This window comes from Aspergillus brasiliensis (assembly GCF_001889945.1).
Source record: "Aspergillus brasiliensis CBS 101740 unplaced genomic scaffold ASPBRscaffold_3, whole genome shotgun sequence".
NCBI lineage: Eukaryota > Fungi > Ascomycota > Eurotiomycetes > Eurotiales > Aspergillaceae > Aspergillus > Aspergillus brasiliensis.
The window spans coordinates 1,288,390-1,315,567 of NW_027137444.1; the positions used below are offsets into that span (position 1 = coordinate 1,288,390).

The window sequence follows — 27,178 nt, forward strand, 5'->3', positions numbered from 1 at the left end:
TAGTAGTAGTAATAGTAGTAGTAGTATACTATTCTATTGACCCAATGCAGCCGCTTATATATGTGTAGCAGCTATGTAGGTAGTACTCCCTGCCTAGTACCAAGGCTTCCTAACTAACTCCATAGAATTCTATAATGATTGGACAGATCTAGTATAGAGTCTCTGGAAGCCTCTATACAGGCAGATATTGGTTCCATATTAATAATGTGTGTTTCTCCAGGCTGGATATTTCCAGGATCTAGATCCCATGCTTGTTCCTTTCTACCGTGTAGTTGCTCTTCCTATAATTCTTTATACAGGGGTTGATTCCAAAGCTAGCTCTAGATCTGACTATCTATACAGGATATATTTAAAGGAATTATAGTGAGACTACGTTCCCCTCCCACCAGCCATAGTAGATATACCCTACCTTGGGTCTAATATTCAAATTCTAGAGGAAGTTACCTCTAGGTAAAATAGGTGCCTGCAATGGGATTCAAACCCGTAGTCCCTAGAATGTTAAGAAAAGGGCCCCCTACCTTCTCTTGACAAACAAGGGCCTTCCTGGTGACGTTCTACCATTACGCCACCGCAGGCGTCCACTCCTAGTGCGCTTTAGCAGTGAATCCTCCGGATTCATACCATTCGGCCATCCGGTAAAAGACAAGAATTCTGAGTCACTAGACTGAACATGCATCACTTGTAAACCTACTTTTGCTAGGTGAATGTGAGATCGACCGGATCCTCACAACCGGCCATCATGTAGTACCATACAAAAGACGCCTTTTTCAGATTTAGATATCTCAACCACCAAATAACTATAAAGGTTATATAGTATCATGACTATATAGATGGCAGATAGTGACATTAGTAACATTTTTTTTCCCTCCATCATGAATATACTCTGCTTTCGATTAATTTACTATCTTTCCTGCTCTCTGAGTGTCTCCCAAATTACAAAGACATATCAATAGCCTTTAGAGCCTTGACCTTTAGAGCCTTGAACTTGTGTCAAGAGTTGGATGTATCAAAGGTACTACAGTGTCCTTCGACTTCGAGGTATAATTTCTATACAATCTTGTATAGAAATCAGCAGAATGGGATTTTTGTGATCATTACGGGAACCACCCATCAGCATGTAAATGCCTGCAACGCGACTACCTAACTGAGTCACTGACCTCAAAACGCTGGTTTATATCGAGGCAGGACCTGGAGAATAACTGTTGCTAGTACACTGAGTAGCAATTGTCATCATCCAAATATTGCATAATTTTAAAATGGGCTTAAAACCGAAAGTGACCTGACTGTATATCTACAGATGTCTTGTATATATTTGGCACTAATTAATACTATTAAACTTGTCAGGACTTTTAATCTCCCCTATATACAGTACGATTGCCATTCCCTCATTAGATGGCATCCTTGGCCAAGGCACTACTCTCCAGTGCAATAGCCTTGGGTCCGGTATAGCTGCCCTGACGAATAAACCAGAACAACGCAATGAAGATAGTGAACCCACCCGTGATCAGACACGTGTAGTTCATAGTTTCCGCATCCACAGGCATCGAGAACGGGAAGCAGAAGATGACAATAAACACGATCATGTACAAACAAGTGATCGTGTTGACAATGTATCCCGTGATGCCACTCATCCAGAACCAGCCACGGGGAATGCCCTGGCGGCCACGAAGAAGGTGCGGCAGGATAGCAGCAGAGTAAGACAAGGTAGTCAGGACGACAAAGGAGCTGACGAAGGCGCTGAACGCGGTGGAGTTACCGACGTAGATACAGCCGAGAATGATGGCAATCAGGCCGCAGACGAGCACCGAGTTGAGCGGGTTCTTGAAGCGGTGGTCGACCCGGCTCAGGTAGCGGCTGAAGGGAGTTGCGCGGTCGCGGGCCAGAGTCCAGAGCACGCGGCTGGAGGTGAGGTAGCAGCCGACGATAGCGACGAAGAGCGGCAGCATAGAGACGATGATCAAGCCGAGAGAGCCGCCGCGACTGCCGGTGATTTGGAGGTAGATCTCGGTGAGAGGGAAGAGGTAGGGGGCTTCGAGAACGGCGTCCAGGTCGGTGATGCCGTAGAAGATGACGATCAGGTAGAGGAAGGCCGTGAAGAAGCCCATCACGTACTGGGCCAGCATGCCCAAGGGGATGTTCTTCCCCGGTTTGGGCACCTCCTCTGCTAGATGAGAGATGACGTCGGGCGTACCGACAGCGAAGGCACCGTTGAGCATTCCCAAACAGAAGACGAAGCCGTTGCTGCTGTATCCGGCCTCGTTGAGCCAGTCACGCCAGACGAAGTCGTCCGTGGCGTACGATTGCCCGTTGACATGGGGCATCACGGCACAGACAATGACGGTGACGAGGAAGCCACCTACAACCAGGAATCCGCCCAGTGACTCTATCATGGGCAGCGCACGATTGGCGAATGCCACCAGAAAGCAGCAGAGGATGGAGCAAATCAGGTAGGCGATAAAGACGTGCCAACGCTCAATGGTATAGTCGGGGTGGAACAAAGCGTATGCGGACACGACCTGCGTGCCCAGAATCTGCGTCGTCGAGGCAGCACCGAAGATCCAGGCCAAGAAATTCCACCAGCCGGCAAACCAGCCGCAGACGCGACCATACCTTCCTGCTGTGATGGATGCCCAATGATAGACTGTAGAGGATTAGTTCAAGTCCAAGAGTATATAAGGTGGGAGACGAACCTCCACCGGATGATGGCATAGACGAAGCCAGTTCGGCGAGTGATGCAGCAATGAACCAATAGAAGAATGAGGCTGCGATCCTATGAGAGCATTAGTACGAACTCTTGTGCAGGAATACTATGGCAGTGGAGCATACATCTCATAGATCACACCGGGCGGACCTCCATCATAGATAGCCGTGACCTGATATTACCAACTGTCAGTTATCGGGACGGTCGGAGAGTGGCAAGTCTGAAGATGACCGAAAACTGAAAGCAAAAACATTGGCAGAAAGGCACTCACGATACTGCCGCCCAAAGCAATCCAGGTGTTTCCGCTGGTCAGAGCCAAGCCACAAATGTTAATGAAGCCAAAGTTGCGCTCGAGCTCCTGTTTGTGGCCAGAAGCATTGATCGGCACGTTCACAGTGGACGGACTTTCTGAAGGATGTAAATCGGTCGCCACAACAGGATCGACCTGCTGCTTGGGCTCGTGTTCGAACTCCATTGTGCTTGTCGATTCCAATGAATCTTCTTCAGCACCCAAACATGAGAAGAAGACAAGGATGGAGAGATAAGCAGGGAAATGTGTGATTTAAAGATCGGCCAGGAGCAGCAGCAGCAGCAGTAGCAGTAGCAGCAGGCAAAATTTTTCCGAGCTAAAGCACGATTAAAATGCTGGTCTCAGAACCTAAATTGTAAATGAACTCAGATTTCTTCAATTGACTTGATCGTACGACGAGGGGGGAAGGCCTGTCGCTAATGCATGCGCGATCGGAGGCCAAGAGGCACCGGTTGCCAACGACGGGACGAGATAATTCCATTGTGGATGGAACCGGTTTGTTAGTCTCTGCTTAGTTCAATGCTAGTGGTCGGGCCTGAAAGTTTATTTGATGCGTTGATTAAGATTGTCTGGATATGAACTTTGCCTGGAGGCAGGGATCGACATGGTTCCGGGGGTCGGAATGCAGGATCCAGACGAGGAGAGAGAAGAACTCGGGATAATTTATCTATTATGGTGAAGGCGAGCTTATCGATCAGGCACGAGGTCAGATTCGATCGGTCTAATGTCCCTGCATGCAGTCGGAACTGATATACTTCTATGGAGACGTTACCACTTGTGCTTCTATTGTTCTTCTTCCATATCCTACATGTTGTAGACTTTCTGCACCACCTCGCCCTTCAGATCGTGGATTGACCTGTGGGAGATGAACTGATTTAGAGATTGGACAACACATATTCGTTGCTACAAGTCAACAGCATACAGGAATCATGCTGGCCATGGACAACTTGCTTCACCATCATTCGAACAGCGAATCCTACGTCGCTATCCCTTGCGGACAACTCTGGCGTGAGATTTCGCCACATCATCTGCGAGAGCGGACAAAGCTTATATACTTGAGGACTAAGCGGATTAACAGTATCTATCCCTTGCTGACTATGATGAGTGCAGGTGGAAATGCTATCCCCACGTCTGAGTGGAGTGATTCAACTGCATAATAAACGTCCCCCATGCATTCCTCAAAGTGACCTGATCTCGCCATCTCATCAGGCTTGTTGAACACCTGCTGCTGAGCACCTAATTAGCGACTGATAGAAACAGCAGCCTTTGGTGGCTATGCTCACAGGCTATGCCAGTGCTCGATTCTCAGGCACTTACGAGGCGTCTCCAGCTGACGGGACTGCGAGGAACAACGCACTCAACATTCCAAGTTTCAACAGCCTGGACTGTAACTTGTTAGCCAGCCACTCTCCTTGCCAAGCAGTTCAATCAAATTCATAGCGAGCTAATCAACTTGACACGAAGCTAACCATAAGGCTAGTCTCGAGACCAAAGAGACCGGTCCGTTCCCACCACTAGTCCATGTAACCGTGGAGTTCGCCTACAAGTCAAGGGCAGCACAGCACTACTCGGCAACAATCCTGAACTGATCAACCAGTATCACTCCCTCCATAACACCATTCGCCCAGCAGAACCATACTCTGTATACGAAGTCTGTTATATCCGTGGACCAGCAACATCCAAAGCCAAGCAACCGAGGGCCGCCCGGACCGAACCCCTGAGCACAGATCATCCGGGGGCAGCAGCATCCGCTTAGCCAAACCAATTTGTCACCGCAATCGGCCATCATCCGTGATAACTAGTTAACTACTGAGCTAGTTCAAACCCACGCATTGGAGTTAAGTAGAGTGACTCCACTTCAGCCAGGCAACCCTGACAATAAGCGAAGATGATTTGTCCTGCCTCAATGATTTGAATAGATCGTTTAAGCTGGGCTAAAACGCTGCGTAAGACGGAGGTTGCGCTAGTGGACTTCAATTATCCTCCGCGGTGGAGACTTGCGTGTGTTCCACTTCCGACACGCTAAAGTTGAGACTGGTTGAAGTTTAATTCATTGCTTTTGGATTCTGGACCTGTTCTGTTTGTCTTTGTGTTAGTACTTTGATCGGTTTGGGTTTGGATGGCCGGGATGGTCGGATGTTGGTTAGCGAGGGTTTGGTCTAGATCACAGGGCTGGACGGAGTAGGATTCTCTGCTGAGGGTTTGTGGAGTCGTGCAGGGATGAGGATAGGTTTTACGATCGTGGAATTAGCTTAGGCTCCTGCAGCTAGGGAGGTCATTTCGGTTAGCTAATGGTTCCTTAACTAATGGTGTAGGTGGTAGGGATACTCTGTACGAACTGGGATCTGCTCCAGGGTTGAGACATCGGTTATCTTTGAAACTGAGTTCAGAATGAGCTGTGTTTCAGACTACCACAGACAAAAATGTAGCGACGAGCATCCATTGCATACCTTGTTTCGATGCCTTTTAGGCTATTGCCCTAGTCCATTGTCTGGTCCACGTGCACTTTGAGGCCTTTTGGAAATGCCTCCAAAGATATACGGAGACCTAGATAGAGCCCGTCAATGACACACAGACACACACGCACTTATCATGATAATGAAATATCTCGCCTTCAACCTCCATGTCCTTGAAACAGCTCATCTCCAAATAATCTTCTCAGTAATAATCCTAGCATGGAATCTATCTGCAAAGATATTAACAATATATGAAAAAGTGTATTGAGCAATTGTCTCATGACTTCAATGAAGAGCAGAGCACTGTCGAAATGACACTAACATTCATAGTGTAAAATTTCGAGACCGTCAGAACTGAACGGTCTTTTTCAGTAGTATTCACTATTTTCCTCAAAACACGCACCCATCATCAGCACTCGACGTCACATGAAGACCGCGAAAGTTACGGGTGCAACTAACAACCATCCTTCAGCAGGCTATATGATTATTTCGAGTTTCAAGCTTTATAGCCATCTAATGGAATAGTAGCAGCCGCAAGAGCAGAAATATTGATCTGAAACGAATTCGCCCATGCAGGGGATACACCTTCACTTCATACATACCTGCAACTAAGTTATGAAGCTAGGTGCAAGAATTCTGCAAAAAGGTATCCTCCTCAGAGTCGTGGATGAAGTCCGGTTCGGCAGTGTCCGTATACTAGGGTTTGTTAGATTCATGGAATACTTGAACCTTGAGGTTTATCTTGTTCAGCTCATGTTTGCTCTTACTTGGTCTGCATACAGTCAACGAATATCCCTACTGACCGAATGTCGATGTCCACGAATGATGATATAACTCCGTTGGCTGAAATGTGCCTAGTAGTGGAATATTTGACCTGGTGACAGGATTCATCAGGTTGTTTGTTTAGTATGAACGGCCTGTCTGTCTGTCTGTCTGTCTGTCTTGTGATAGGGTGTTTAGTATAGGCGATCGCAACTTCATGCTATATCAGTTCGATGGTATGAAATATGTTTGGTGTTGTTTACGGTCCTACATGAATGGTGGCTTATTTTCACTCTGCCTGGGGTAAAGAGATGCAAGTAAGGTATGTACTAGACTATGTACTGATGGCATCTCGTTTCATTCTGGGTTACCTTAGAGAGGCTAAGCAATAGAGCTTTGGCATGGTTGTGAAGAATTGGACTCAGAAGGCAGTCTTGCACTCTTTCAACTCACTGTGAACATTGCGACCAGCCATCGTGTTCACGGAAAATGATTAGCACATGTCTTGCTGGACATACTACAGCACCATCCTGCATAAGCGATGGCTTGACAAAGGAACAGATATTAACTGAGGGGTTGCAGTGATTCCAGGCAGGTAAAGGCGTTCTCCTCTGTGATCAGGCAGGATAACATGTGAATGAGGTTTTCGGAAGAGGTGACTATAATGGGCCAGTCGAAACAACAATGCCATGACAGCCATCCTGTCAGTCCTACTGTCATGTGAACGGCAGACGATGCCATGTCTAGAAGCTATCTGAAGGACTGTATCTGAGTCTACCACCTTTGGGCAGAGCGACGGCGTCGTCGGAAAATGATACTCATGATATCCTACAACGCCCAATGACACCGTGCACGTCCCGATAGCTATCAGCTATGGTCATCATCCGCGCGCCATGCAGCCTGGCACTAACTATGACCTCTCCCACACTCTTGATGACTTGTCGCGGTTTATCAAAGACATACCCGCGATAGCCCCGGATTCACACGTGTCAAAGGCTAGGAGCCAGCCGGATGTGTGAACTATCTGGCCGGCATGACTGGACGAGTAACATCCCAGGCAGATGAGCAGCGTGTGTCCGGGCAGGCCCGGAGCAGGCTAGCTGCAGGATGCGGGGTATATACACACCCGTCGACTGGCACCCTGTCTTGAAGCTTATAGCGGTGACAGCTGGATGTAAGACATTATTCTTGGACGGAACAGGTCAATGCTCACTCAACCTGACCTGGCATAATCCCGGTCTGCTTCCTGCCTTGGTCCCGAGTCCGTAGCCGCTCTCAGATGACGCACGGATTGCGTACTGGACGGTCGACACGTGTCCGTCTTCCCGCGCATCTGGATGCGTGCAGATCTTGCTTGTAAACAAGATACGGCCAGACTCGGAAAGTCGACGATGTACACTTCGTATCGAAAGGAATCGGAACAAAAGAGGAGGCGGGAGTTCACGCGTGACTCAGTATGGCTGCAGAGGCCCTGGTTGGCAATCCTCCGAGCGCAGCGGTTGCTTCTTTGTCAGGCTGACCCTGTTCGGCCCGATCGTTGGTCTTTGTGGCTGATGGATCCATGTTTGTGAGCGAGAGCGACTCCCATTGACGAAGGACGATTGTCTGTCAGCAGATGATGAGCGATGACAGACTGCGGGGTTCCTTCGATCTTATCTCCAGATACCAGGTTATGCCCGCCATGTCGAGTCGGATGCAGCAGAGGGGATTCCAGGATATAGACTCGGCCGATACGTACTCCACCGAGCTGGATCATCAGCATCAAGGACAGAACAACTCACCGTGCGGCCCGTAGGTGCATGGAGTGGTCAGTCAGCTCAACACCAATGCATCCATCCATATCTCACGAAGAGTGAGAGATGTGATGTCAGCTGAGTTAGCGCCAATGGCGGCCAGACGCGGCTGGCGATTGTCTATCAAAATTCAAAGTGGAAGATGATGATGCAGTGAGGGGTAACTGAGAGACACCCCGCCATTGACGCTTTGGGCACCAACAAGCAGCCGTAGAGCAGTAGAGCCTTGTCTAGACTATCGACTATGTGGACTGTATCCTGTTAGTTAGGTAGTTAGTATTCACCGGTCGCCTGCAGAACAAAGCACACCATTCTGCCAGTTGCCCCATCTGAGAGGAACTAAATCAAGTGGGACTGATACTGTGTACTGTGTAGACTGTAGATTGTAGATAGATTATAGCCACCGCCACAGCGACGAGGAACAGCACTAATCCAACGCCGGTCACGAGACAGACAGATCCAACGCCTGAGGAAACTAACTCGGACTAGTGCTTCCGCGTCAATTCAAAATAGTCGAAGTCATGACAAATTCAATATGATAATTTACGGCAAAGAATAACCTCGCCTACGTATCTATCCCAGGTTTCCTCATTTGCCGCCGAGACTCCAGCTCGATCTCGATCCCGATCTAGATCCTCGCCTCCTTGGTTGCGCGAATTTACTGTATGTTTTCTGTCAAAGAATCAAAAACCAAATGTGATGTCCGAAGGCGGCGATAACTACTGCCTCCATCTTCGGATTAATAGCGGGGCTCTGGTGGCATCCTTGGCGGGGTAGTAGTAGTTAGTATATTCCAAGGTGACAAGGATGTGTCTAGTTAGTAGCTTGGATGCATCGTGTCCGTGCAGATGAGTTGGTCACTGTGAATCAGCTTATCCTTTGACTTCTAACTATCTGGGAAATACTAGCATGTGATGGTAGTTCAGGTATCGATCCATGAGATGTGTATTCGGTCTTGTAAGTATACACGCAGGAATTAATGGCTTCTTATCACCTGTAAGACCACTATATTGAAAGTAAATGAATGTATCCAATCCCGAAAATACAATAGTAAATACACCTCGTCTCAGCCCATTAGTACTCAACTATATACAATGCTTTCAGCTATAGCACCTCACTCCCCTCCCACTAATACCCAAAGGAAGATATATCCATACCAGCCCAGTCAATAGTACTAACTTCCTACTAGTGACCATCACCACTGCAGCTAAAAACCTTCCTCCCCTCAATTTCATCCTTCGCTACGTAGCTACTATCATACAACTTGTCTAAAGCTTAAGCACAGATACCTCAAGAGACCGTGCGCACGAGCAGAGCAGCACCGACTTCGTACCTTTTAAACTTCCCGAATCGCGAAGGGAAAGGGTAGTAGATTGGGTGGTAATAATAGTAGAAGGTTTTGATAGCCAGCCTTATTCGTATAGCTTGAACTTTCTACTTCGCTTGAGGAGAGAGGGGAAAGGAATGAATGAACTTTAGAGCCTCTTGGTGATCAGCGTATTTCTTGCCACTGGTCAGTAGTAACTTGGTAGTTAGTAGTGGTTGTGGTGTTTTATGCTTTGGCTTTGACGGTACTTTGTTGATGCAATGGTGTGTGTTGACGAAGGGTAGTAGGTTTTACTTTGTGGTTACTAGCTCCAATGGAGAACTGTTTACCGATGTGTGTTCAGGTCGGCCTCTTGTTTATCTGGTACTACTAAGTGATGAAATCACTCCTGTAGAAGTGTTTTGCTACTATCTGAATTATCGTAGAAGCGTTGGAGGGGTAACAGCTGCGCCTTGATTCTGAGCACTACTGGTATATATTTGTGCTGCGAGCCGTTGATAGTGCCTATGCATATATATGCACAAGTGCAAGTCCCCTGCTTAGTTGATAGTGTTAGTAGTAGTAGTATGCATTCAAATGGAGAATTACTACTAGTAGAAATTAGACTAGAGTGTATGCTGTACACTCCTAAACAAGCAAGTGAACGTTAATCCAAGTCCTATGTTAAGGAAAGCTAAAAAGCCAATCAACCAACAGTAAACACTAGAATCGAGCTAACCTGATCAGGATCCGGATGCATCGGATGAAGCAGCGACCCAATAATTGGGCTGCAGCAGTTCTGCAGCGCACTAAAATCTCCTGGTGATTGATGGTCACACAAAGACTCAAAAAGAAAATAACATGCGGCATACGTTAAACCTCAGGACGCATTGACTGACGATGGTGTTTCACCGTTTGAGTAGAAACCACAGCCAAGAACATACGTATACTCGACTCTATTTTAAGGTTGTAAACAACAAACAAACATCCACGAGGGGTACGAAAACTAGACCACCTGACTACGCGGTCTCGGTCTCCATCGCAAATATTGGTTCGCTGCCCCAGCACTGTCTATCTAGTATCTACAGTCGGCAGAGGGCTTATCTTAGTGTCGTCGGCTCGGCTGTGTCTACGGTAGTAACTTTAGTCTAGTGGCAGTGAGTGTGTGGCACGTATGCACATCCACTTTGCTACTGATCGTATCATGTGCTCGGTTGGCCCTGGCCCAGACATCCACCGCCAGTGATCTTCGGATCATCGTTGTTCATCGCCCCGAAATTTTGCCTTCGAGTTCGAGAGGGGGCGGCCGGGCAAGGCATTTCCTCGGTGAGGGGCAATTCTCGGGCACGGAGGCTTCGACGAGTGTTCGATGAGATTGCCTGTTTGGGTGGGATCGACGTTGAGCTGTCTGTCCCGGCTCTGGGTTTGGAACCGCGGTTCGGGGTTGGGGAGGGTGTCGGGTTACGCGGATGTGGTAGGGTTTGGAGATGCCGAGATTCAACCACGTCTCCTTCTCGTGTGGTTGGGGATGGGGGGGTACACGACTCGTATACAGTATGGTGCCCGCGTTATTATTATTGATGAAGTGGATATGATTGGTTGGTAGGTAGTCCCCCTGTTCTGAAAGAGAATGTTTTTGTTTTGCTCTCTTCGTATCGAAGCCCGTTAGTAGTAACCAGAGGGGGGTTCATCTCGAGATGGGGGAGCGATGTACCTGGTTGCTGGGAAAGGGATCTCCTAATCTGATGGATCGACTGTTCTTGATGCTTAGCTTGGCGCTTAAACACGGAGTCGCCTCAGTTATCAGCACCTAACGCAGGTGCCTGCTCTGGGTTACATCTGTGTTTGATGTCTATCTAGCGGTCGATCCGGCGAAGCGCTTAAGCGGCCTGCCTCACGATCGTATCGTATCGCCTCGAAATTGAGACGCGAGCGCATTTTCCAGGCGCTTCCACATAACAAGCAGCGATTATAGTTCTCAACTTGCCTTAATCCCTGCTCGGAAACAAAGCCATCGTCGTCATTTCCCAAGCTGGAACAAATGAAGCAGCTAATACTCCTGGGTGCCTCCTTCGAGCAGGGAAGGGATCCTGGGTAGTCAGGTACTAGGTAACTAGGTCACTAGGTACATCCTGCCACCGCCTCGCACCCGGTCTAGAGCTGCAGCGGCAGGGATGTTGCCTTGAGGATCGTTCACGGCCAGGCTGTACGGTGCATGTAAGTCCGCGGATGTCTTACATCCTGGGCTGCACGTCTGCACCAACCAGCAGGCGGCCTGTCAGGAGTGGAATCCTCTACCGATTTAGACTCACCGTAGCGGCTGCTAGACTAGGCGGACTAGAATATTCGAGGCGGGTTTCAGCTGGGTACAGCACTAAGTTGCACACCGGGCAGGGTAGTTTAATTCCTGACTGACTGACTGGCTTGCCTCGGTCGTGTGCCGCCATGATACTTTTGACAGGCCGAAATCCACGAGGCCAGTCCAATCATCACGGTTTCAATAGTCAGGAGCATCCACCGGGCGCAGGGGAAGCCGAAGAAAGTCGACAGCGGCAAGTCAAAAAGGCTCAACGGCCGAGGTGCACCGGAAGCGCTAACCCGAAGCGGTACCGAGGGTGTCTACACGCGACGCGGATTGTTGTATCTGTTACATAATCTCCTCGAGGTGGTTTGCCCGACAAAGACACCAAGCAATGAAAGTTATAGTACGGAGGACTAGTAGAGAGCAGGCTCAGTAGAAACGCCCTGGAGAGGCGACTGGTTCGGGGACTGTCCGTGCTGGTCTGGAGGGGGCACTGACCAATGGCAACGTGGCAAGACCATGTGAACCAATCATAGTGCAGCGATAACGAGCTGCAGGAGGACTCCAATCCGGAGGCGAGGTTCAAGGGATCCACCGACTTTGGGAAAAGCGGTTCTCCAGTTAATTGGTTTCCACTCCCACCGGTGCAAAGGCCCCATTCTGAGCAGCCATCCATCCAATCCAACCCAAACCCAGTCCATGCTTTCCGTTCCATCTCTTGTTCCCCCCTTCACCACCCTGCTTCTTATCCGATCGGATTGATTGGCACGGGAGAGCAGTCGGACACAACGGTCGGTCTGTCACCGCCAGAAAAAAAAAAAACGTTGGACTCTTGATGGATTCTGGCTTGCAAGGGGAATGGAGTCAGTACTAGTTGTGGGATGTATGTGGGTGTGTATGTTTTGATCGTGGTTGTAAGTTGTAACTGCACACTGCCTCCTCTTCTTGTGATCCTACTTCCGAGGCTTTGGGAAGGGAACACCCATGTACACAGTAGTATGAGCAGCTGGTCTCGTGAACTCTTCCTAAGAGAGCAAGTCATCGCGGTCAAGGCGTCCAGTGGGTCTTCTACCTCGGGGGGAGTCCGCTCCCCAATGAGAGGCCACCCTATTTTGATTTGATGGGAGATTCACCGGTCGAGCGTTCCGTGGTCTGTAGCCGTCGCGCAGAACCGTCTCTCTCTGTCTCTTGGTGTCTCTCTCCCTGTCTCTCTTTCAGCTGCAACTATTCCATACTAGTCTATCCGATGGCGGTTGGAGACCGTGTTAGGTGTCCGCTTTTTTGAATGGAGAAGCGGATCCTCATTAATCATTATTATGGTACCTTAGACTATCTAGTATCTACCGTGCTTACAGCAGAGTAAGTGAGATTGGCATTTGGTGGGCTTGGTGAGGAGAATAATGGGGACAGCTGTGTACATCGTGAGGAGGAGTGGGGGAAGACCATGGAAATCGCTCAAAGGGGAAAGTTATCAGATGCTTTAATCCATTTTCGAAGATGATGCCGTGTTTCCAAGTGCGCAGGGCCAATAAACCTGTTGCCACTAGACCGGGATGCATACTTGTTTGCTTCAAGGTCGAGAGTTCGGGAGAGATGATACAACTACAAGATTGACTCTGGCCCGCCCTGTGCATACCACGGGGATGAATCATCGATGGGCGGTATGGAGGGGGGAAAGATACGGAAGATCCTCTCGATCGCAGGAATGTCCGGTGCGGGTGGGAAGGAAGAGGCGGTCAAGGAAGGGAGAGAGAACGAGAGCAGGGGCGTGTGTGTGTGGTTGTTGTCATCATGACTTTCGGCGGAAGGGGGGGGAAAAAGAATGGATGGATATCGAGTGGTAGTGACTGGTTGGAGCTGCAGCCATCCTCCAGTCTGGATATTACCGTGGACGGGCAGCAGCGAGTAACACCGCACTTGTTCATCCCACCCACCCGGTACATATGTCATGAATCTGCCAAGAACCGGACAGAAGTAAGTGAGTGGATAGATAGATGTATGATTTTCATTTCCATCTGACTATCACGGAATTACTGGCTGTATATTGCGTCTCTCGTCATCATTATCATCATCAGTATAATAATAATACCAACTATTAAGAACAACCAGAAACACCTAGCAGAGTAACACTCCGGCGTAGTATCCGAGATTCGACTAAATCCCGGCTTGGAGATTATCTTCTTTCTCAAGGCGACGGCCTCGGTAAAATGCCGTGCTGGTTTGGGGTTAGTCTAACCTGAATCCGTCCGATCTGCTGTTACGGATTGGTAACGCCGGACGATCGGGGAGTCCGTTCAGTTCCAAACCTCCTGGATTTTCCCTCCAGTCCTCGGCTGCGGATTCGTCAGGGGGAAGATTAAATAGTATGGTAACAGGTAAGAGTAACGAATGAGTGTATGGGAACAGAATAAGAAACATGAACAAGATGAACTCTCAGTAAGTCATGATCACATTCCCATGCCTACATCTTGCAGGGGAAAGGGGGAGAGGAATATTATCCGAAGAAGCAAATAATCCTCCCAAAAAGTAAAGTAACATCCAATACGGAGTAGATACATCAATCAAAGTAATAATTCACTGAATTTCCCTTTGTTACTGACTATGTAGGAAGGGAAAGTAACTTCAGTCATCGTCACGATCAAGCGTAACTTCTGGTGGATGAAGGTCGCCTCCGATCCTCCAACGGCTCCACTCCCTTGCCTTTCTTCGGGACTTTCTAGCCTCAACCTAAGCCGCCGTCGGAACTACCTATCGAGTCCAAGCAGACGAGAAGGCACTTTGTCGGGTTAATTTAGCGTGTTCAAGGGTGATGATAATTATTATTATCATCGGGGTCTCCATCCACTAGCGCATCTCCACAATGCATGGCAAAAAATCGCCCATTCCCTATTGCCCCCTCCCCCCAATCCCCGTCCGGCGGATGCCACTTAATAATTCATTCATTCCTGCTGGGAGTGTGCCTGTGTAGAGTCTCGCGCTCTTATTAGTAGCCCTTCATCGCCCACGATCTATCACCTGCTTCTCCCTTTCCCCTTCACTCGTCCCGATTCGTTTCGAGTACCAATACCACCCACCACCACAACTACTACAACTTATTATCTTATATTATCTCACTTACTACTACCCACCCCACGCGGTTTGCTTGTGCTGCAATCCGATTCCCTGGATCGATCCTCTCTATATCGCCTATCTCCAGATCCCAGCGTCATCGCGAACCTTATCCCACCCTTCTCCCGCTTGCCACCTGCGATGCTCTTCTGGTTCTGTCCAGCTACTCTGTCAATGGCCATTAACTGATCTATTCCACTCTGGTTACTGTTGGCATCATAACCCATCAATTCACTCTCGATCCTGCTGAAGGCGATAATTCATAATTCCCTCAACCTCCCGCTGCTATTAGTACTTGGTTTACTGTCACCTTATTCTTCTTTTTGACTTCCATTTCCTCCAACTACTCTCCGCTCTACCGACCACTTGATAATCACCCTTTCCTCCTCCGCCATCCACACCCAAACTCTTTCTCAATATTTCAACACTTCTGATATCATCTCAACCAAATGGCTACCCACGTTATGACTGCGACTACTACGGCCCCTGCTTTTACTGGCAAGCAAATCTCCGTCTACGGTCAACCTTCTCCAGTCAACTCGGCCGAGACCTCTCCCGCAAATAACTCTCCTACTTCTCCTCGCTATCAGCCTTTGCCGCTTCAGTCGAAGCAACTCCGTCCTCTCAAGGGCCCTCTCTATGTTCCTGCCGCTTTGCGCCCGACTGAGCGTCCTCAGAAGGCCTCGTCTCCCCCGACTCCTCCTCGCAGCGTCCACGGTTCTCACGGTTCTCTCGACAGCCTGAACGAGGGTGAAGTTGGGGTACCTGTTACTCGTCGTTCGACCATGGAGAGCTACAACAGCGGTCCTGCTGTCAGCAAGCTGGCAGAGGATGAATGGATGAAGAATGAGCATCTGGGTGAGGTGACTGGTCTTCCCACCCGTGATCACTGGAAAGTAAGTAAAACCACTTCTTCAGTCCCATCTCCCCTGGGTGGACGCGTCTACTATATAGTGTTGTCATGGCGCAAGCCCAGCTCCGGGTCGCGCCATATTAGCGTTGCGCGATATCGCGTGATCGTAATGACGACATCCGGACTGCCTCACAACAAACACCCCTTGCTCAGGGATTATGAAAGGAAGTGAATCTTGTGCTAACAAAACCTCTTTACAGGCGGACGCTGCTTCTCCCAACTGCGACTCTCCCACCTGCCGCTCCTCTTTCGGCCTCTTCCTCCGTCGCCACCACTGTCGCCATTGCGGCCATGTCTTCTGCTCCTCTCACACTCCTCATGTCGTCCCGCTTGATCAGAATGCTCGCTTCCACCCCGATGGAGTTCCCTCGCGCGCATGCGACCTCTGCTGGAGCGCCTACCAGCGCTGGGAGGAGTCGCGTGCGGAGCGCCTGAACAGAATCCAGAGCTTGCTCGATGCGCAAAGCCGAGCCTCTGACAGTGACAATGAAGACGACAACACCGCCTCCGACCGCTCGGATAGCTCGCCGGACGAGAATGCCAAGCCTGCCCTCACCGGTGTGATGGCCCAGAGCACCGAGATCGCCGCCAGCGTCCCTCGTGGCTGGAACTGGAGCACTTTCTAAACCATTACGACAACTACGGCTGATGAACAACATGTCCATACCTCCCGTGTCGGTTGACACTACGACACCGGGACGCAACTTCGCTTCGTACATACCTGTTTTAGAACATACTTTCTGTCGCTTTTTCTCGATCTGTTTTACACCGTCTGGGTTTTGTCTTTCTACGGTTTCGGTCATTGCTTGGAGTTTGTTCGGATGACAATTGCGGATTAATGGCTAATGGGCTTTTACGGGCGTTTCCATTTCGTTTCTATCTGTGTGAGCTGCGACAGATCGTCGTCAGAGATGCGGGGGGTTTCTTTTCCTTAATCGTGTTCTCCTTTTACTACTCAGGATACCCCGTCATGGTTGCTTATGCGCGGCGATCTCTTTGTTGGTTCCTTGTTTTCGCTTCACTTTTCACGGTGTGTGTGTGAAGTTTATGAGTTGTGGAGTTTGACATCATCATGATATGCAATAGACTTGATCACCAACCAACCATCTATCCAGTATCCAAGTAGTACTTTGTAGCGTCTATCCCCACATGTAGATCCCCCAACCATCCAATCCATATTTACAAAAGTACCTCCTACACAGTACATACAAAATAGATACACAGAGATCTTAAGAACTTAAGAAGAAACCTGAACCCTCCTCCACATCCCGACATGCTCAATCCCCTCCTCATCCCACCTCCCCAGCCCTTCATCCGTCTCAAACCCCAACCTCCTATACATTCCCTCAACCTGTACCTGCGCATGCACCAACACCAACCCCTTCCACTCCCCCTCCACCCCACCAGTAACCTCCCTGAATGCCCTCTCAATCTCCCCCCGGTTCTGCACCGCCCACTTGAGCGCCTCATCAACCAACACCCGTCCCAGTCCGCATCCCCTCCACTCCTTCACCACCGCCACCCTCGTCAACTTCACATATAGCTCGCTTTTCAGATCCCATTCGGGAAGACTCGATGCTGTCTCGGGATGGGTGAGGATCTCGTGCGGTGCGTGAGGAGGTGGCACGAGCCGGATTACGGCCACGGGTGTGGGATTAATTCCTTCACCGTTTGTATTAGAATTGGTGTGTTCTTGGTCGGCGTAGACTACCCATTGCCAGCTGCGGGGGTCGTCCGAGTCAATTTCGCCTTCCGGCGTGCAGTTTTGTTCTCGGATGAAGACGTCGCGCCGGATGGTTAGCGCGGTGGTTAGGGGTGTGTTTGTGGGGGTGGTGAGGGTTGTGGTTGGTGGGGGGAGGGTGAGTGGTGTGTTGGTTGATGAGGGGGGTGGGACTAAGGTTGTTGTGAATTTAGGCATTTTCCTTTTGTAGAGGTGGTGATTCTGGTGAGGTAGGTGAAATTGTATGGTGTTGTGGATGGAGAGAAGAGTGTGGGATGGGAATGGGGATATGCGGGTTTAAGTATAGATCGGACGGAGATGCGGAGATAAGGCTACTTACCACCGTTGGTTTGCTTCGTCTTCGGTTGTGGTTGAGTGAGATATGACAAGGTCGTAAGTGTATACGGTGTACCATCTTTATACGCTTGATTAGTTGCTGTAGTCTTAGTGATAGCACAAGCTACTTATAATGATTTCTTTTGTGAAGCGTTGTTCCTTGATCTGAGAATAGTTCATCCTTCATACTTATCTACGATAGCAACCAACCAAACAATGCAAACATCAAGTTTTCCTTTTCCATCGCATCGCAATTATCGCATCGCAACTCACAATCGCAACCATACTACCATGCAATAACCACAACTACTCCTCCCATAATGTCCCTCTACTACGACGCCGTGTCTATTCTCACGGCCCCCTCTACTACCGGTGGCTCCTTCAAATCCCGCATCTACAACGCCCGCAACATCAGATCCGCTCCCGCGCAAATCTACGCCCTCATTATCGAAGCCTCGAAATGGGATATCCTACTCAAGGAAGTTATAGAAGCTGCGGGGATCCTTAAACTCGAACCGAAGGTATATTCCCAGACACACATTTGCAGCCATACATACTCCCCATCTACACACCAGCCCATCCAATTCACGAGAATACTAACTAACCAAGTCCTCCAAATGAACACAGTTGACTCCCCTCCTCTCCCTCCTCCTCGTGCACGACCACCTCCTCGCCAAATCCGGCCTCGCCGCAAAAGCCACCCACCCCCTGCGCCAAACCATCGAGCGGCACAAGACCCGTCTACGCGGCGAATTCACCAAAGCGCGAGTCCGGCGCGGATGCGCTACCATCCCCGAGCTAAAAGATGCCATCGCCCGAGAGAAGCTCGCGCTTCAGGGCGCACAGGGAATAACAACAGCAATTTATCCGCGTTGGGTACGAGTGAACAACATCCGCACGACAATGGAGAAGCAGCTCTCCACCACGTTCGCGGGGTACGAACAGGTCTCTTCGCTAGCGGAGCTGACCCTCCCGAAGAGAATGGTTCTTGACCCCCATGTCCCGGATTTGATTGCCGTTGCGCCGGGGGCCGAGTTTACTTCTTCGCCGGCGTATAAGAACGGGGAGATTATACTACAGGATAAGGCGAGTTGTTTCCCCGCGTATCTCCTTGTCGGGGACGAGGAAGAGGGATGGGATTCTCGTGGTGAATTGCTGGATGGGTGTGCTGCACCGGGCAATAAGACGACGCATATGGCGTCGTTGTTGGCTAAACAGCAAAATAAACAACAACAACAACAACAACAACAACATAAAAAGGGAACCAGGCATGAGGACGTGAATGGCACCTCCTACCACATCTTCTCCATGGACCAATCGCCCATCCGAGCAAAAACCCTCCAGAAGATGGTCTCCACCGCTGGCGCAGATACCATGGTGACTGTCCTCCCGGGACAGGACTTCCTCGCTCTGGATCCGACTGATCCCCGATTCGAGAACGTCTCAGGCCTATTACTCGATCCGAGCTGCTCGGGAAGTGGAATTATCGGACGTGACGATGTGCCCAAGCTTACGCTCCCTGAGTCTACAACCTCTTCTGCTGCAGGGGCAGGAAAGAAGCGCAAGCGCCGCGGCAACGATAACGATGACGACGACACCCGCGGAGGAAAGAAACCCCCTACCACAAACACCGCAGAATCACCCTCCGCAACAGATGAAAACGACGTCCCAGTGAATGGGATGACCGAGGAGCGACTCATCAAGCTATCAAATCTGCAGACGCGGATTGTCGAGCACGCGCTGAGTTTCCCAGCCGCGACGAGGGTGACGTATAGTACGTGCTCGATCCATTTGTTGGAGAACGAGGCTGTGGTTTCGAGGATCTTGGCGTCGGAGGTAGCGAAGGAACGCGGGTGGAGGGTTCTTAGGAGGGATGAGCAGCCGGTGGGGATGAGAAAGTGGGTGCATAGGGGGATTAGGGAGGAAAGGGGGGTTGGTGGTGGTTCTGCTACTGGTGGTGATCAAGGGCAAGATGGGACTAAGGTTGAGGTGACTCTGTCGGACGAGGAGTTGGAAGGGTGTTTGCGGTGTTGGCCTGGGGATGAGGAAGGGACTGGGGGTTTCTTCGTTGCTGGGTTTGTGAGGGAGGAGGGGGCTGGGGAGGGTTCTTCCGGTATCAAGGAGGATGGAAATGAAGTAGACGAGGAGGTGGATGAGGATGAAGAAGAAGGGGAGGACGAGTGGGAAGGATTCTCGGATTGAGTCATGGGTCTATCATAGAACAAAGTAAACGGACATGTACAGTATAAAAGCATAGTCATGTATAGGTAGGTATAGAACGATCAAGATGACAGAAACTTCCTCTGCTTATTCCGCGTTCGCTGCAAAGTGAACACGTCCAACTTCACCGCAATCATGACTATATCCATTCCATCACCCTTGGCCCTCGGTTGCATGCACAACCGCCACTGTCCATTGCGCACAACCCACGGACGATTGATGGAAGCCTCTTCAACGCGCTTGCGCTTCCTCGACGGCTCCTCCGACAAACTCTCTGAGCTAGACATGCTGTCCCGGATGATGTCGGGAAAGTACTCCCTTTCCCCATCGACTGTCATGTCGGTATCCGTCGACAAAGAAGCCCACAGACGGTCTTCCGGTGCACCCTCCTTTTGTCCCGCGGGCCGGTTCTGGTCTCCCTTCTTGCCCGCAATCACCTGCAGAAGGCTGCTCACGCGGGCTTTCGTTGAGCCCAAAAAGGTGGGACGTCTGCTGGTGATGTCGATGATGGTACTCTCGTCACCTATCTCGAGGATCAGATCGTACTTCTTGTCATCGACAAAGGGGCGACCGTAAGTAACCAAGGCTGCAGACACTGCTTCACCCTGGTTCTGGCCGGGAGGAAGAGGGATGTCTTCTACGTCGATGCCCGACCGACGGACGTCCTCGAGACGGATGACAATCTCATCCCGTTTGCGGATCGGATTGAAGCTGATATGGTGCGGTATCAGCTGCTGCTCCAGACCCCGCAGATGGAAGTAGCGGCAATCCCGCAGGAGCTCTGCCCGATGCGATTCATTCCGAATATCCAGAGGATACCCGCGAAGGAGATGGAGGAGCTGCGCAAAGACCTCCCCTGAGCGGCTGGGAACGCTGGGTGGAGTGATTGCGGGAGGTCGCAGGAGACCCTGACGGTCCAGCCCGGGAAATACTTCCATGGGCGAGGCAAAGAAGGCGGCAAAGCCCAACGTAAAGAAATTGGGCGAATCCCCCGGGCTGGAGAAGATATCGCGAGGAATCTGGAAATTATGCCCACCAATGCGGACAAAAATCTCCGACTCGAACAGCTGGGAGATCAATCGAGGAACTAGTTACATCAGTACTTGCTTTCTCTGATGACAATGGCTGGGCTCTCCTACGGCTGTAGAACTGGGCATCCGCGAAGAACTTGACGAACTGGGGCCCATCTTTGGGCTGTATATGGTAGCCTAGATGCTGACAGTCAGTTCCGACGCTGCAATCCCGCGATCCGTGCTGCTTACCTTGCAGATGCCTGGCAATCTCCTGGAATGTGGTAGGATCCCGGTCGATATACAGGGTCCTGACGTTGGAGGTGTCTCCGTTCAGGCGAAGCTGCTCTTCGAAGAAGCGGGAAAAGTATGACGGGGCTCCAGGATATTTAGCAAGGAACAGAAGGAGGGCAGCTCATTGGGTCGACTGACCATCAGAAGCAATGGAAGCCCCCGAGAGACGGAAGAGCTCAGTTCCTATCTGAATTGAAAACACCTTCTCCAGAGGAAGGGTGCATTTGGGCTCCGCTTTGCTGGAGGATCGGCTTAGCGTCGGTCGTGTAACGTCACTTGACATCTTGGACCGCGAAGATGATATTCCGTAGTGGAAGAAGGTCTTGTTGGGACTGAATCGGACGTATTCAACGTGGAATGCACGGCACGTATGACCACGCCTGCAAAGGGTCCCTCACTCCACGATGCACGGTCGGAAATAGAGCTAGCCTCACCAGGAGGTCTATAGTACAATAGTCTCACTTCTCAAAGAGTGTATATGAATAATATAAGAAACGAAACCACCAAGGAGCTACCGGTTCCGGGACTTGAAGTGCACAAAGGTCGACTGCTCCCGATCGGATCAGTGCTGGACAAGAGAAGTTGATGCTTCGAGTACAATTCAGGAGGAGCAAGTCGACAGTTATAAGCAAAAATCTCAGCCGTGAGCTGGCGAGAGGACCAGTTGAATCACATCGTGATCCAACAAACCGCTGGATGTCTGGCAGCGGAATCAGCCAGAGTTACGCGCTCGGAGGTTCGGCGCGCGCATTCCGGGGATGGGATTGTCACGCACAGCGGTTAACTTTGGCTTCTGTCTTCTCGCTGTGAGGACCGGCTGTTGGACCAGGGTTAGTAGGGAGTTAGATTCAGCGGATATCAGAGCAGCAGGAAGGCTGGAGCAATCATCATGGCGTGCAACGTCCTACTCCTCGCAAGCCACCCGTGGATGTGCCGCGGGAAGATGGCATCCCGAACCGCGTAGATAGATGACCGGATGACCCTATGACTCCCTCACGACATGGTGACGGCTAAGGGACCGCAGTAGAGGGAAGAGTACGGAGTAACGTGCAACGTATATTAAACCAAGTAGTCCAGCGAAGATATCAGAGACAATCAAGCTGGATAACCGCATGCACGATTCACATGGCAATGATATCCGCCAGCTAAGAGCATTCCCCGCACTCAAAAGAAAGGCCCTCCCTTCCTTTTTTCACCTCGGCGGATCCGCCAAACTTCCCCTCAGCCAACCAGCAGGACTTTAACAGCTTCAATCATCTTCTGATGGCTCCTACTTCGGTCATTCTACTCCATATTGACTTTCGGATGGCCCCACTGCTCTCCAGTTCAAGTCTCCTTTTTCTGATGTGCCTCGGGTGCCGTGCGCTGATCGTTTTACTCGCCAAATCGCCAAAAATATGGGGATTCCGGGAGCGCTCCGTGTTCGCTAAGTTGGGGGAGGAAGAGCGTTTCCGGCGTGCCTGGCACATCCAGCCTTCATCGATCGCCCTTGCCGACTGGCAGCACTGCTAATTTAGTCACTTGGCCCCCTCTCATCTCGCAAGTATTACTTTTCTGGGAGTTAACCATTGCGTTGGCTGACTGCTCAGCGGGCTCGTCTCTTTCCCACTATTTGAAGGGAACTGCAGCCGTGGGCCTTCTGTGCTCCACCCCGTTTCCTGTTGAACATGGTTCCGGGCCATCTTTAACCTCACGCATTGATCTGTATAGATACCTAGTATATATATCGCTATCCTAGCAGGGCCCCTACACACCATGGCCGAACCAGCCTCTCAGTACGTCCCGTTGGACGTGCCTCTGCCGCCAGTTCCAACCACCAAGATCTTCACAGAGCAGCAATGGACCACTCTCTTGTCGTTGGCTGACACCGTCATTCCTTCGATCCGGAGTCCCACCGCATACAAATCAGCCTCTACCAAGGTCATACCGCACTCTGAATTGAACAGAGCTCTGGCCACATTGACTAAAACCATTCGCTCCCCGGATGCGTCCACCATTGCAGCACAGTACCTGGAGGAAGACGCGTCGTCGAACCCTCTGTTCCGAGAAGGCTTGCAGCGCCTATTCTCGCAATATGTGCACGACGAAGGCAGAAATGGCCTGGGGTTTATCCTCAATGCTCTCAAGTACGGCCTCCATTCCTTGACGTGGCCTTGGTGGTCAGAAGCTAATATGAGAATAGTACCCGGGCGGGATCACTGCTTCTGACAGGATCTGTAACCCCGATCCACGAACAACCGTTACATGTTCGGGAAGAGATCTTTCGAGGATGGGAGACTTCTCGGCTGAGTCCGCTGAGAGGTGTCTACAGGGCTTGCACTGGAATGTTCAAGCAAACTTGGGTGAAATTCAGCCCGACTCTTGCTCCGGTTCTTGGGTTCCCAAGGGTGCCAGTGCACGGCAAGCCTGCCGATGGCTTTAAGCACACCTTCCTCCAATTCCCCGCGGCAGATGAGCCGGAGACCATCGAGACTGACGTCGTCATCGTTGGTAGTGGTTGTGGCGGTAGCGTGGCTGCGAAGAACCTGGCCGAAGCAGGCCACAGAGTCCTGGTGTTGGACAAATCCTATCACTACACGTCTAACCACTTTCCTATGAACTTCAACGAGGCCTTCACCAGCATGTTCGAGTCAGGGGGTGCCGTCGTGACGGATGATGGCTCGATGGCTGTTCTGGCCGGTTCAACCTGGGGTGGTGGTGGCACCGTCAATTGGTCCGCTGCCCTGCAGACCCAGGGATTTGTCCGCGAGGAATGGGCGAAGAACGGCCTGCCTTTCTTTACCTCGATGGAGTTCCAGAATTCTCTGGACCGTGTCTCGGAGCGGATGGGGGTCGATGTTGAGCATATAAAGCACAACACGACAAACCGCTTCATCCTAGAAGGGGCTCGAAGGTTGGGCTATGCTGCGAAGACCGTGCCACAGAATACGGGCCACACTGAGCATTATTGTGGCTACTGTACGCTCGGCTGCCATTCGACGGGGAAGAAGGGCCCCACGGAGACTTTCCTGGCAGATGCCGCGATAGCCGGCGCAACCTTCATTGAAGGCTTCCGTGCAAACAAAATCCTGTTCACTGACACTAAAGATGGCCAGGTAGCATCGGGAGTTGAGGGGGTGTGGACATCCAGGGATGCATATCTCGGTCGTTCAGGTGCAACTGCAGTTCAGCGAAAGGTCACCATCAAGGCGAAGCGGGTAGTTGTCTCCTGCGGCACTCTGCAAAGTCCTCTGCTGCTCCTACGTAGTGGACTGAAGAATCCTCATATTGGCCGGAACCTCCACCTCCATCCTGGTAAGATGCTCCCTGTGAGGAAGAAAGGCGATTACTAACGTTATCCACAGTTGCTATTGCGGGTGCAGTGCTGGATGAAGAATTCCGCCCTTGGGAAGGTGCTGCCCTGACAACTGTTGTCAATGAGCTCGAGAATCTAGATAACCAAGGACATGGGGTCAAGATCGAGGCCTTGTCAATGGTGCCCGCAGCTTTTCTCCCGTTATTCCCCTGGCGGAACGGTCTCGACTATAAGCTCTGGGTGCAGAAATTGCCCCGCATGGCTGGTCTTATCATGCTCGCTCGCGATCGAGGCTCTGGGCGAGTTTATCCAGACCCAGGTGATGGACGGATTCGCATTGACTACACTGTTTCACCCACGGACCGTAAGCACATTGTCGAAGGCCTGATCGCCAGTGCCAAAATGGCATATGTTTCGGGGGCGAAAGAATTCCACACTTCGTGGCGCGAAGTGCCCCCGTTCATCCGCCCTGCCGATTCCGACACGGAGGATGCAGAAGGGGCCAACAATGCAGCCCTTCAAGCCTGGATCGCGGAAGTGCGTCGCAAGAAACCCCTTGATCCGGAGCGAACCATGTTTGCGAGCGCGCATCAGATGGGGACGTGCCGAATGGGCAAGTCACCAAGGACCAGTGTGGTTGACTCGGACTGTCAAGTCTGGGGTACCCGGGGTCTGTATGTGGTGGATGCGTCCGTCTTCCCCAGCGCCAGCGGTGTCAACCCCATGCTCACCAACATGGCCATTGCCGACCGGGCCAGTCGAAATCTGGCCCGATCATTGCGGAGAGGCGATCCGAACTTCCATGCTCGATTGTAACGTGTATCAGGTATACGTTGCTTGTATCCTACTGCTCGTGCAGCAAGCCCTCCCTGTCGTTTTGTTCATACATCCATACCCGACACATTCATAGCAGGGGCTGCTGGTTGTGGCCGGACCCATGATGGTATATATCGCTAGCAGAGAATCAATACATCGTTAATTCGGTTGAAACACGGTCAATTTATATTACTTTTCCTTAGTAACAAGTCAAGTCATAAGTCATGATTGCGGACCTGCCCCAATCCATTCCCCCCTTAGTTCTCAGGGCCCTTTCTCTTCTCAACAAAGGTCTTCGGACCCATGGCCTCCTTAACATGCTCACTCTCAACAACCCGCTCATACCAAGCCACCACAGCCGGATATTCCTTCCTCATCTCCGCATCAATCAGCATCGAGAATCCCCAGTACAGCGCCGCCGCAATACTAATATCCGCCAAGCTCAACTTCTCCGTCGCCACCCACGTCCTCTCCTTCACCCTCTTCTCCAAGTACGCCAATGCCCGGTTCAACTTCTCCAGACCGCTCTTCTCCGTCGCCTCGTCGTACGCCCTGATCCCGAGCCGCCACAGCACCAGCGTCGTCACGCTGCTCAGCACCTCGCCGTCCGCGAAGCAGATCCATTGACGGATCAAGGCCCGCTCGGCGGGAGTCGCGCCGACCAATTGGCCAGCCGCGGGTCCGCTCTCGGCGACGTACTGCGTGATAGCATCAGATTCGACCAGCAGAGTGCCGTCGGCGCCTTCGAAGGCGGGGACCTTGCCCATGGGGAATTTGGCGAGCCAGGCGGGGTCACGGTTGGTTTCGCCCATTTTGAAGTCTGCGGTCGTGAGGGTCAGGTTGTTGAAGTTGGCGGCCGCCTGGGTCTGGATTTTCAGATTGCATTAGTTGGGGGGTTTTAAGATTGTTGGTTAGGTGGTGGTTTGAGGATGGGTTATGAGAATTAGTGGAGATGGAAGGGGAGAGGGGTGAGTACCTTCATGACCCGGGGGTTGTTGGGGTAGGTGTAGATGGTTCCGAAAGACATTTTGGTGGTTGTGAGGGTTGTATGTGAAATTGGGTGATTGGGTTAGAGAGGTTTGATATGCTTCGAGGAAAGATGAAGCACTGGGTCTGGTTTAAGTATCCAGAAGGAAGAGTATAGATCGGGTCAAGGCGGAGATCGAAGAGGGGTTGATTCCTAAACGTAAAGCTGAGATGACAAATCAGCGGAATGGCGGTGGAGGTTTCTTACACATTGATGGAAAGTGATGGAAAGTGGTTTGAATTCTGTGGCCTGATCTGATGTATGTTGTTCAACTCTGATGCTTACTGTGTTCTATAGTCGTTTGCTTTTTTTTGCTTGGGATTGAATGACTATGACTTCTGGGAAGGTTTGATTGGCGTCAGCAGGCTTGTTACGTGCCGAGTGGCTTGCTTTTGCAGGAAAATGCCGGGCTAGCGGGCTAAGCAAGGGTGAATTGTTGAATATTGTTTTCTAGATATTGAGAACTACCGAGTATATGGTTTATTTATGTACTATATCTATATCTACGATAAAGTTCATGGTGGTGATATGTTTACTATATGGCGTCATCAGAGCTAAGCCTGGTTCATCCGGTCTGATTGGTATATCCGCACTTAAGGTTGCTGGATATTAATTCTTGCCCCTGGCGTGGCGGATACTACTGTCCTCGTTAGTCATCTAATACGAACGGCAACTATCACTTGAAGGATTGAATATTTGCTGTTTGCGTCTGTGTATAACTCAATTATGGTGCCTCTATCCAGTTGAGGATTGTGTCACGGGTATAGTGTTTAACACGATGACAGTGGCCAGATTGATCCTGCAGTGCA

The 27,178-nt window shown here is 50.8% G+C and overlaps 11 protein-coding genes across 11 annotated transcripts; 5 read left to right on the top strand and 6 right to left on the bottom strand.

The window, feature by feature from the left end:
* Positions 1–1,269: 1,269 nt before the first annotated feature.
* Positions 1,270–3,483, bottom strand: ASPBRDRAFT_39715 (uncharacterized protein). The gene is made up of 4 exons (XM_067624203.1): positions 2,973–3,483; positions 2,827–2,873; positions 2,691–2,770; positions 1,270–2,641 (listed from the first exon to the last, which is right to left on the bottom strand). Exons 1-4 carry the CDS (start codon positions 3,174–3,176, stop codon positions 1,389–1,391), a joined length of 1,584 nt encoding a protein of 527 aa, XP_067481812.1. The 5' UTR covers positions 3,177–3,483; the 3' UTR covers positions 1,270–1,388.
* A 6,839-nt stretch (positions 3,484–10,322) lies between these two features.
* On the top strand, positions 10,323–11,035 carry ASPBRDRAFT_39719 (uncharacterized protein). Its single transcript, XM_067624204.1, has one exon. The coding sequence runs from the start codon at positions 10,698–10,700 to the stop codon at positions 10,932–10,934; it is 237 nt and encodes a 78-aa protein (XP_067481813.1). The 5' UTR covers positions 10,323–10,697; the 3' UTR covers positions 10,935–11,035.
* A 476-nt stretch (positions 11,036–11,511) lies between these two features.
* On the top strand, positions 11,512–11,819 carry ASPBRDRAFT_453481 (uncharacterized protein). The gene has a single exon (XM_067625375.1). The coding sequence runs from the start codon at positions 11,558–11,560 to the stop codon at positions 11,741–11,743; it is 186 nt and encodes a 61-aa protein (XP_067481814.1). The 5' UTR covers positions 11,512–11,557; the 3' UTR covers positions 11,744–11,819.
* ASPBRDRAFT_453480 (uncharacterized protein) lies at positions 11,820–12,547 on the bottom strand. Its single transcript, XM_067625374.1, has one exon. It carries the CDS (start codon positions 12,343–12,345, stop codon positions 11,896–11,898), a length of 450 nt encoding a protein of 149 aa, XP_067481815.1. The 5' UTR covers positions 12,346–12,547; the 3' UTR covers positions 11,820–11,895.
* ASPBRDRAFT_39720 (uncharacterized protein) lies at positions 12,369–12,823 on the bottom strand. The gene has a single exon (XM_067624205.1). The coding sequence runs from the start codon at positions 12,670–12,672 to the stop codon at positions 12,376–12,378; it is 297 nt and encodes a 98-aa protein (XP_067481816.1). The 5' UTR covers positions 12,673–12,823; the 3' UTR covers positions 12,369–12,375.
* A 2,235-nt stretch (positions 12,824–15,058) lies between these two features.
* ASPBRDRAFT_453492 (FYVE zinc finger domain-containing protein) lies at positions 15,059–16,671 on the top strand. Its single transcript, XM_067625376.1, has 2 exons — positions 15,059–15,634; positions 15,852–16,671. The coding sequence occupies exons 1-2, from the start codon at positions 15,188–15,190 to the stop codon at positions 16,275–16,277; spliced, it is 873 nt and encodes a 290-aa protein (XP_067481817.1). The 5' UTR covers positions 15,059–15,187; the 3' UTR covers positions 16,278–16,671.
* A 217-nt stretch (positions 16,672–16,888) lies between these two features.
* ASPBRDRAFT_193286 (GNAT family N-acetyltransferase) lies at positions 16,889–17,569 on the bottom strand (the record flags this gene model as incomplete). Its single annotated transcript, XM_067620597.1, has 1 exon — positions 16,889–17,569. The coding sequence occupies one exon, from the start codon at positions 17,567–17,569 to the stop codon at positions 16,889–16,891; it is 681 nt and encodes a 226-aa protein (XP_067481818.1).
* Positions 17,570–18,027: 458 nt separating this feature from the next.
* On the top strand, positions 18,028–19,909 carry ASPBRDRAFT_171766 (rRNA (cytosine-C5-)-methyltransferase RCM1; the record flags this gene model as incomplete). The annotated part of the gene is made up of 2 exons (XM_067619714.1): positions 18,028–18,228; positions 18,335–19,909. The coding sequence occupies 2 exons, from the start codon at positions 18,028–18,030 to the stop codon at positions 19,907–19,909; spliced, it is 1,776 nt and encodes a 591-aa protein (XP_067481819.1).
* An 80-nt stretch (positions 19,910–19,989) lies between these two features.
* On the bottom strand, positions 19,990–21,514 carry ASPBRDRAFT_52639 (uncharacterized protein; the record flags this gene model as incomplete). Its single annotated transcript, XM_067626928.1, has 4 exons — positions 19,990–21,014; positions 21,067–21,135; positions 21,190–21,315; positions 21,370–21,514. The coding sequence occupies 4 exons, from the start codon at positions 21,512–21,514 to the stop codon at positions 19,990–19,992; spliced, it is 1,365 nt and encodes a 454-aa protein (XP_067481820.1).
* A 1,472-nt stretch (positions 21,515–22,986) lies between these two features.
* Positions 22,987–25,342, top strand: ASPBRDRAFT_52640 (uncharacterized protein; the record flags this gene model as incomplete). Its single annotated transcript, XM_067626929.1, has 3 exons — positions 22,987–23,357; positions 23,414–24,525; positions 24,576–25,342. 3 exons carry the CDS (start codon positions 22,987–22,989, stop codon positions 25,340–25,342), a joined length of 2,250 nt encoding a protein of 749 aa, XP_067481821.1.
* A 257-nt stretch (positions 25,343–25,599) lies between these two features.
* Positions 25,600–26,369, bottom strand: ASPBRDRAFT_27595 (glutathione S-transferase family protein; the record flags this gene model as incomplete). Its single annotated transcript, XM_067622402.1, has 2 exons — positions 25,600–26,208; positions 26,319–26,369. The coding sequence occupies 2 exons, from the start codon at positions 26,367–26,369 to the stop codon at positions 25,600–25,602; spliced, it is 660 nt and encodes a 219-aa protein (XP_067481822.1).
* Positions 26,370–27,178: the final 809 nt, after the last annotated feature.

Bases quoted from the DNA above. Each gene is read 5' to 3' on its own strand.
- ASPBRDRAFT_39715 (XM_067624203.1), bottom strand. From the start codon at position 3,176: ATGGAGTTCGAACACGAGCCCAAGCAGCAGGTCGATCCTGTTGTGGCG. The intron at 2,771-2,826 runs GTATGCTCCACT...ATGCTCTCATAG, and splicing joins CCCGGTGTGATCTATGAGAT to GATCGCAGCCTCATTCTTCT. The intron at 2,642-2,690 runs GTTCGTCTCCCA...AATCCTCTACAG, and splicing joins TATGCCATCATCCGGTGGAG to TCTATCATTGGGCATCCATC.
- ASPBRDRAFT_39719 (XM_067624204.1), top strand. From the start codon at position 10,698: ATGAGATTGCCTGTTTGGGTGGGATCGACGTTGAGCTGTCTGTCCCGG.
- ASPBRDRAFT_453481 (XM_067625375.1), top strand. From the start codon at position 11,558: ATGTCTTACATCCTGGGCTGCACGTCTGCACCAACCAGCAGGCGGCCT.
- ASPBRDRAFT_453480 (XM_067625374.1), bottom strand. From the start codon at position 12,345: ATGGAACGGAAAGCATGGACTGGGTTTGGGTTGGATTGGATGGATGGC.
- ASPBRDRAFT_39720 (XM_067624205.1), bottom strand. From the start codon at position 12,672: ATGACTTGCTCTCTTAGGAAGAGTTCACGAGACCAGCTGCTCATACTA.
- ASPBRDRAFT_453492 (XM_067625376.1), top strand. From the start codon at position 15,188: ATGGCTACCCACGTTATGACTGCGACTACTACGGCCCCTGCTTTTACT. The intron at 15,635-15,851 runs GTAAGTAAAACC...ACCTCTTTACAG, and splicing joins CCACCCGTGATCACTGGAAA to GCGGACGCTGCTTCTCCCAA.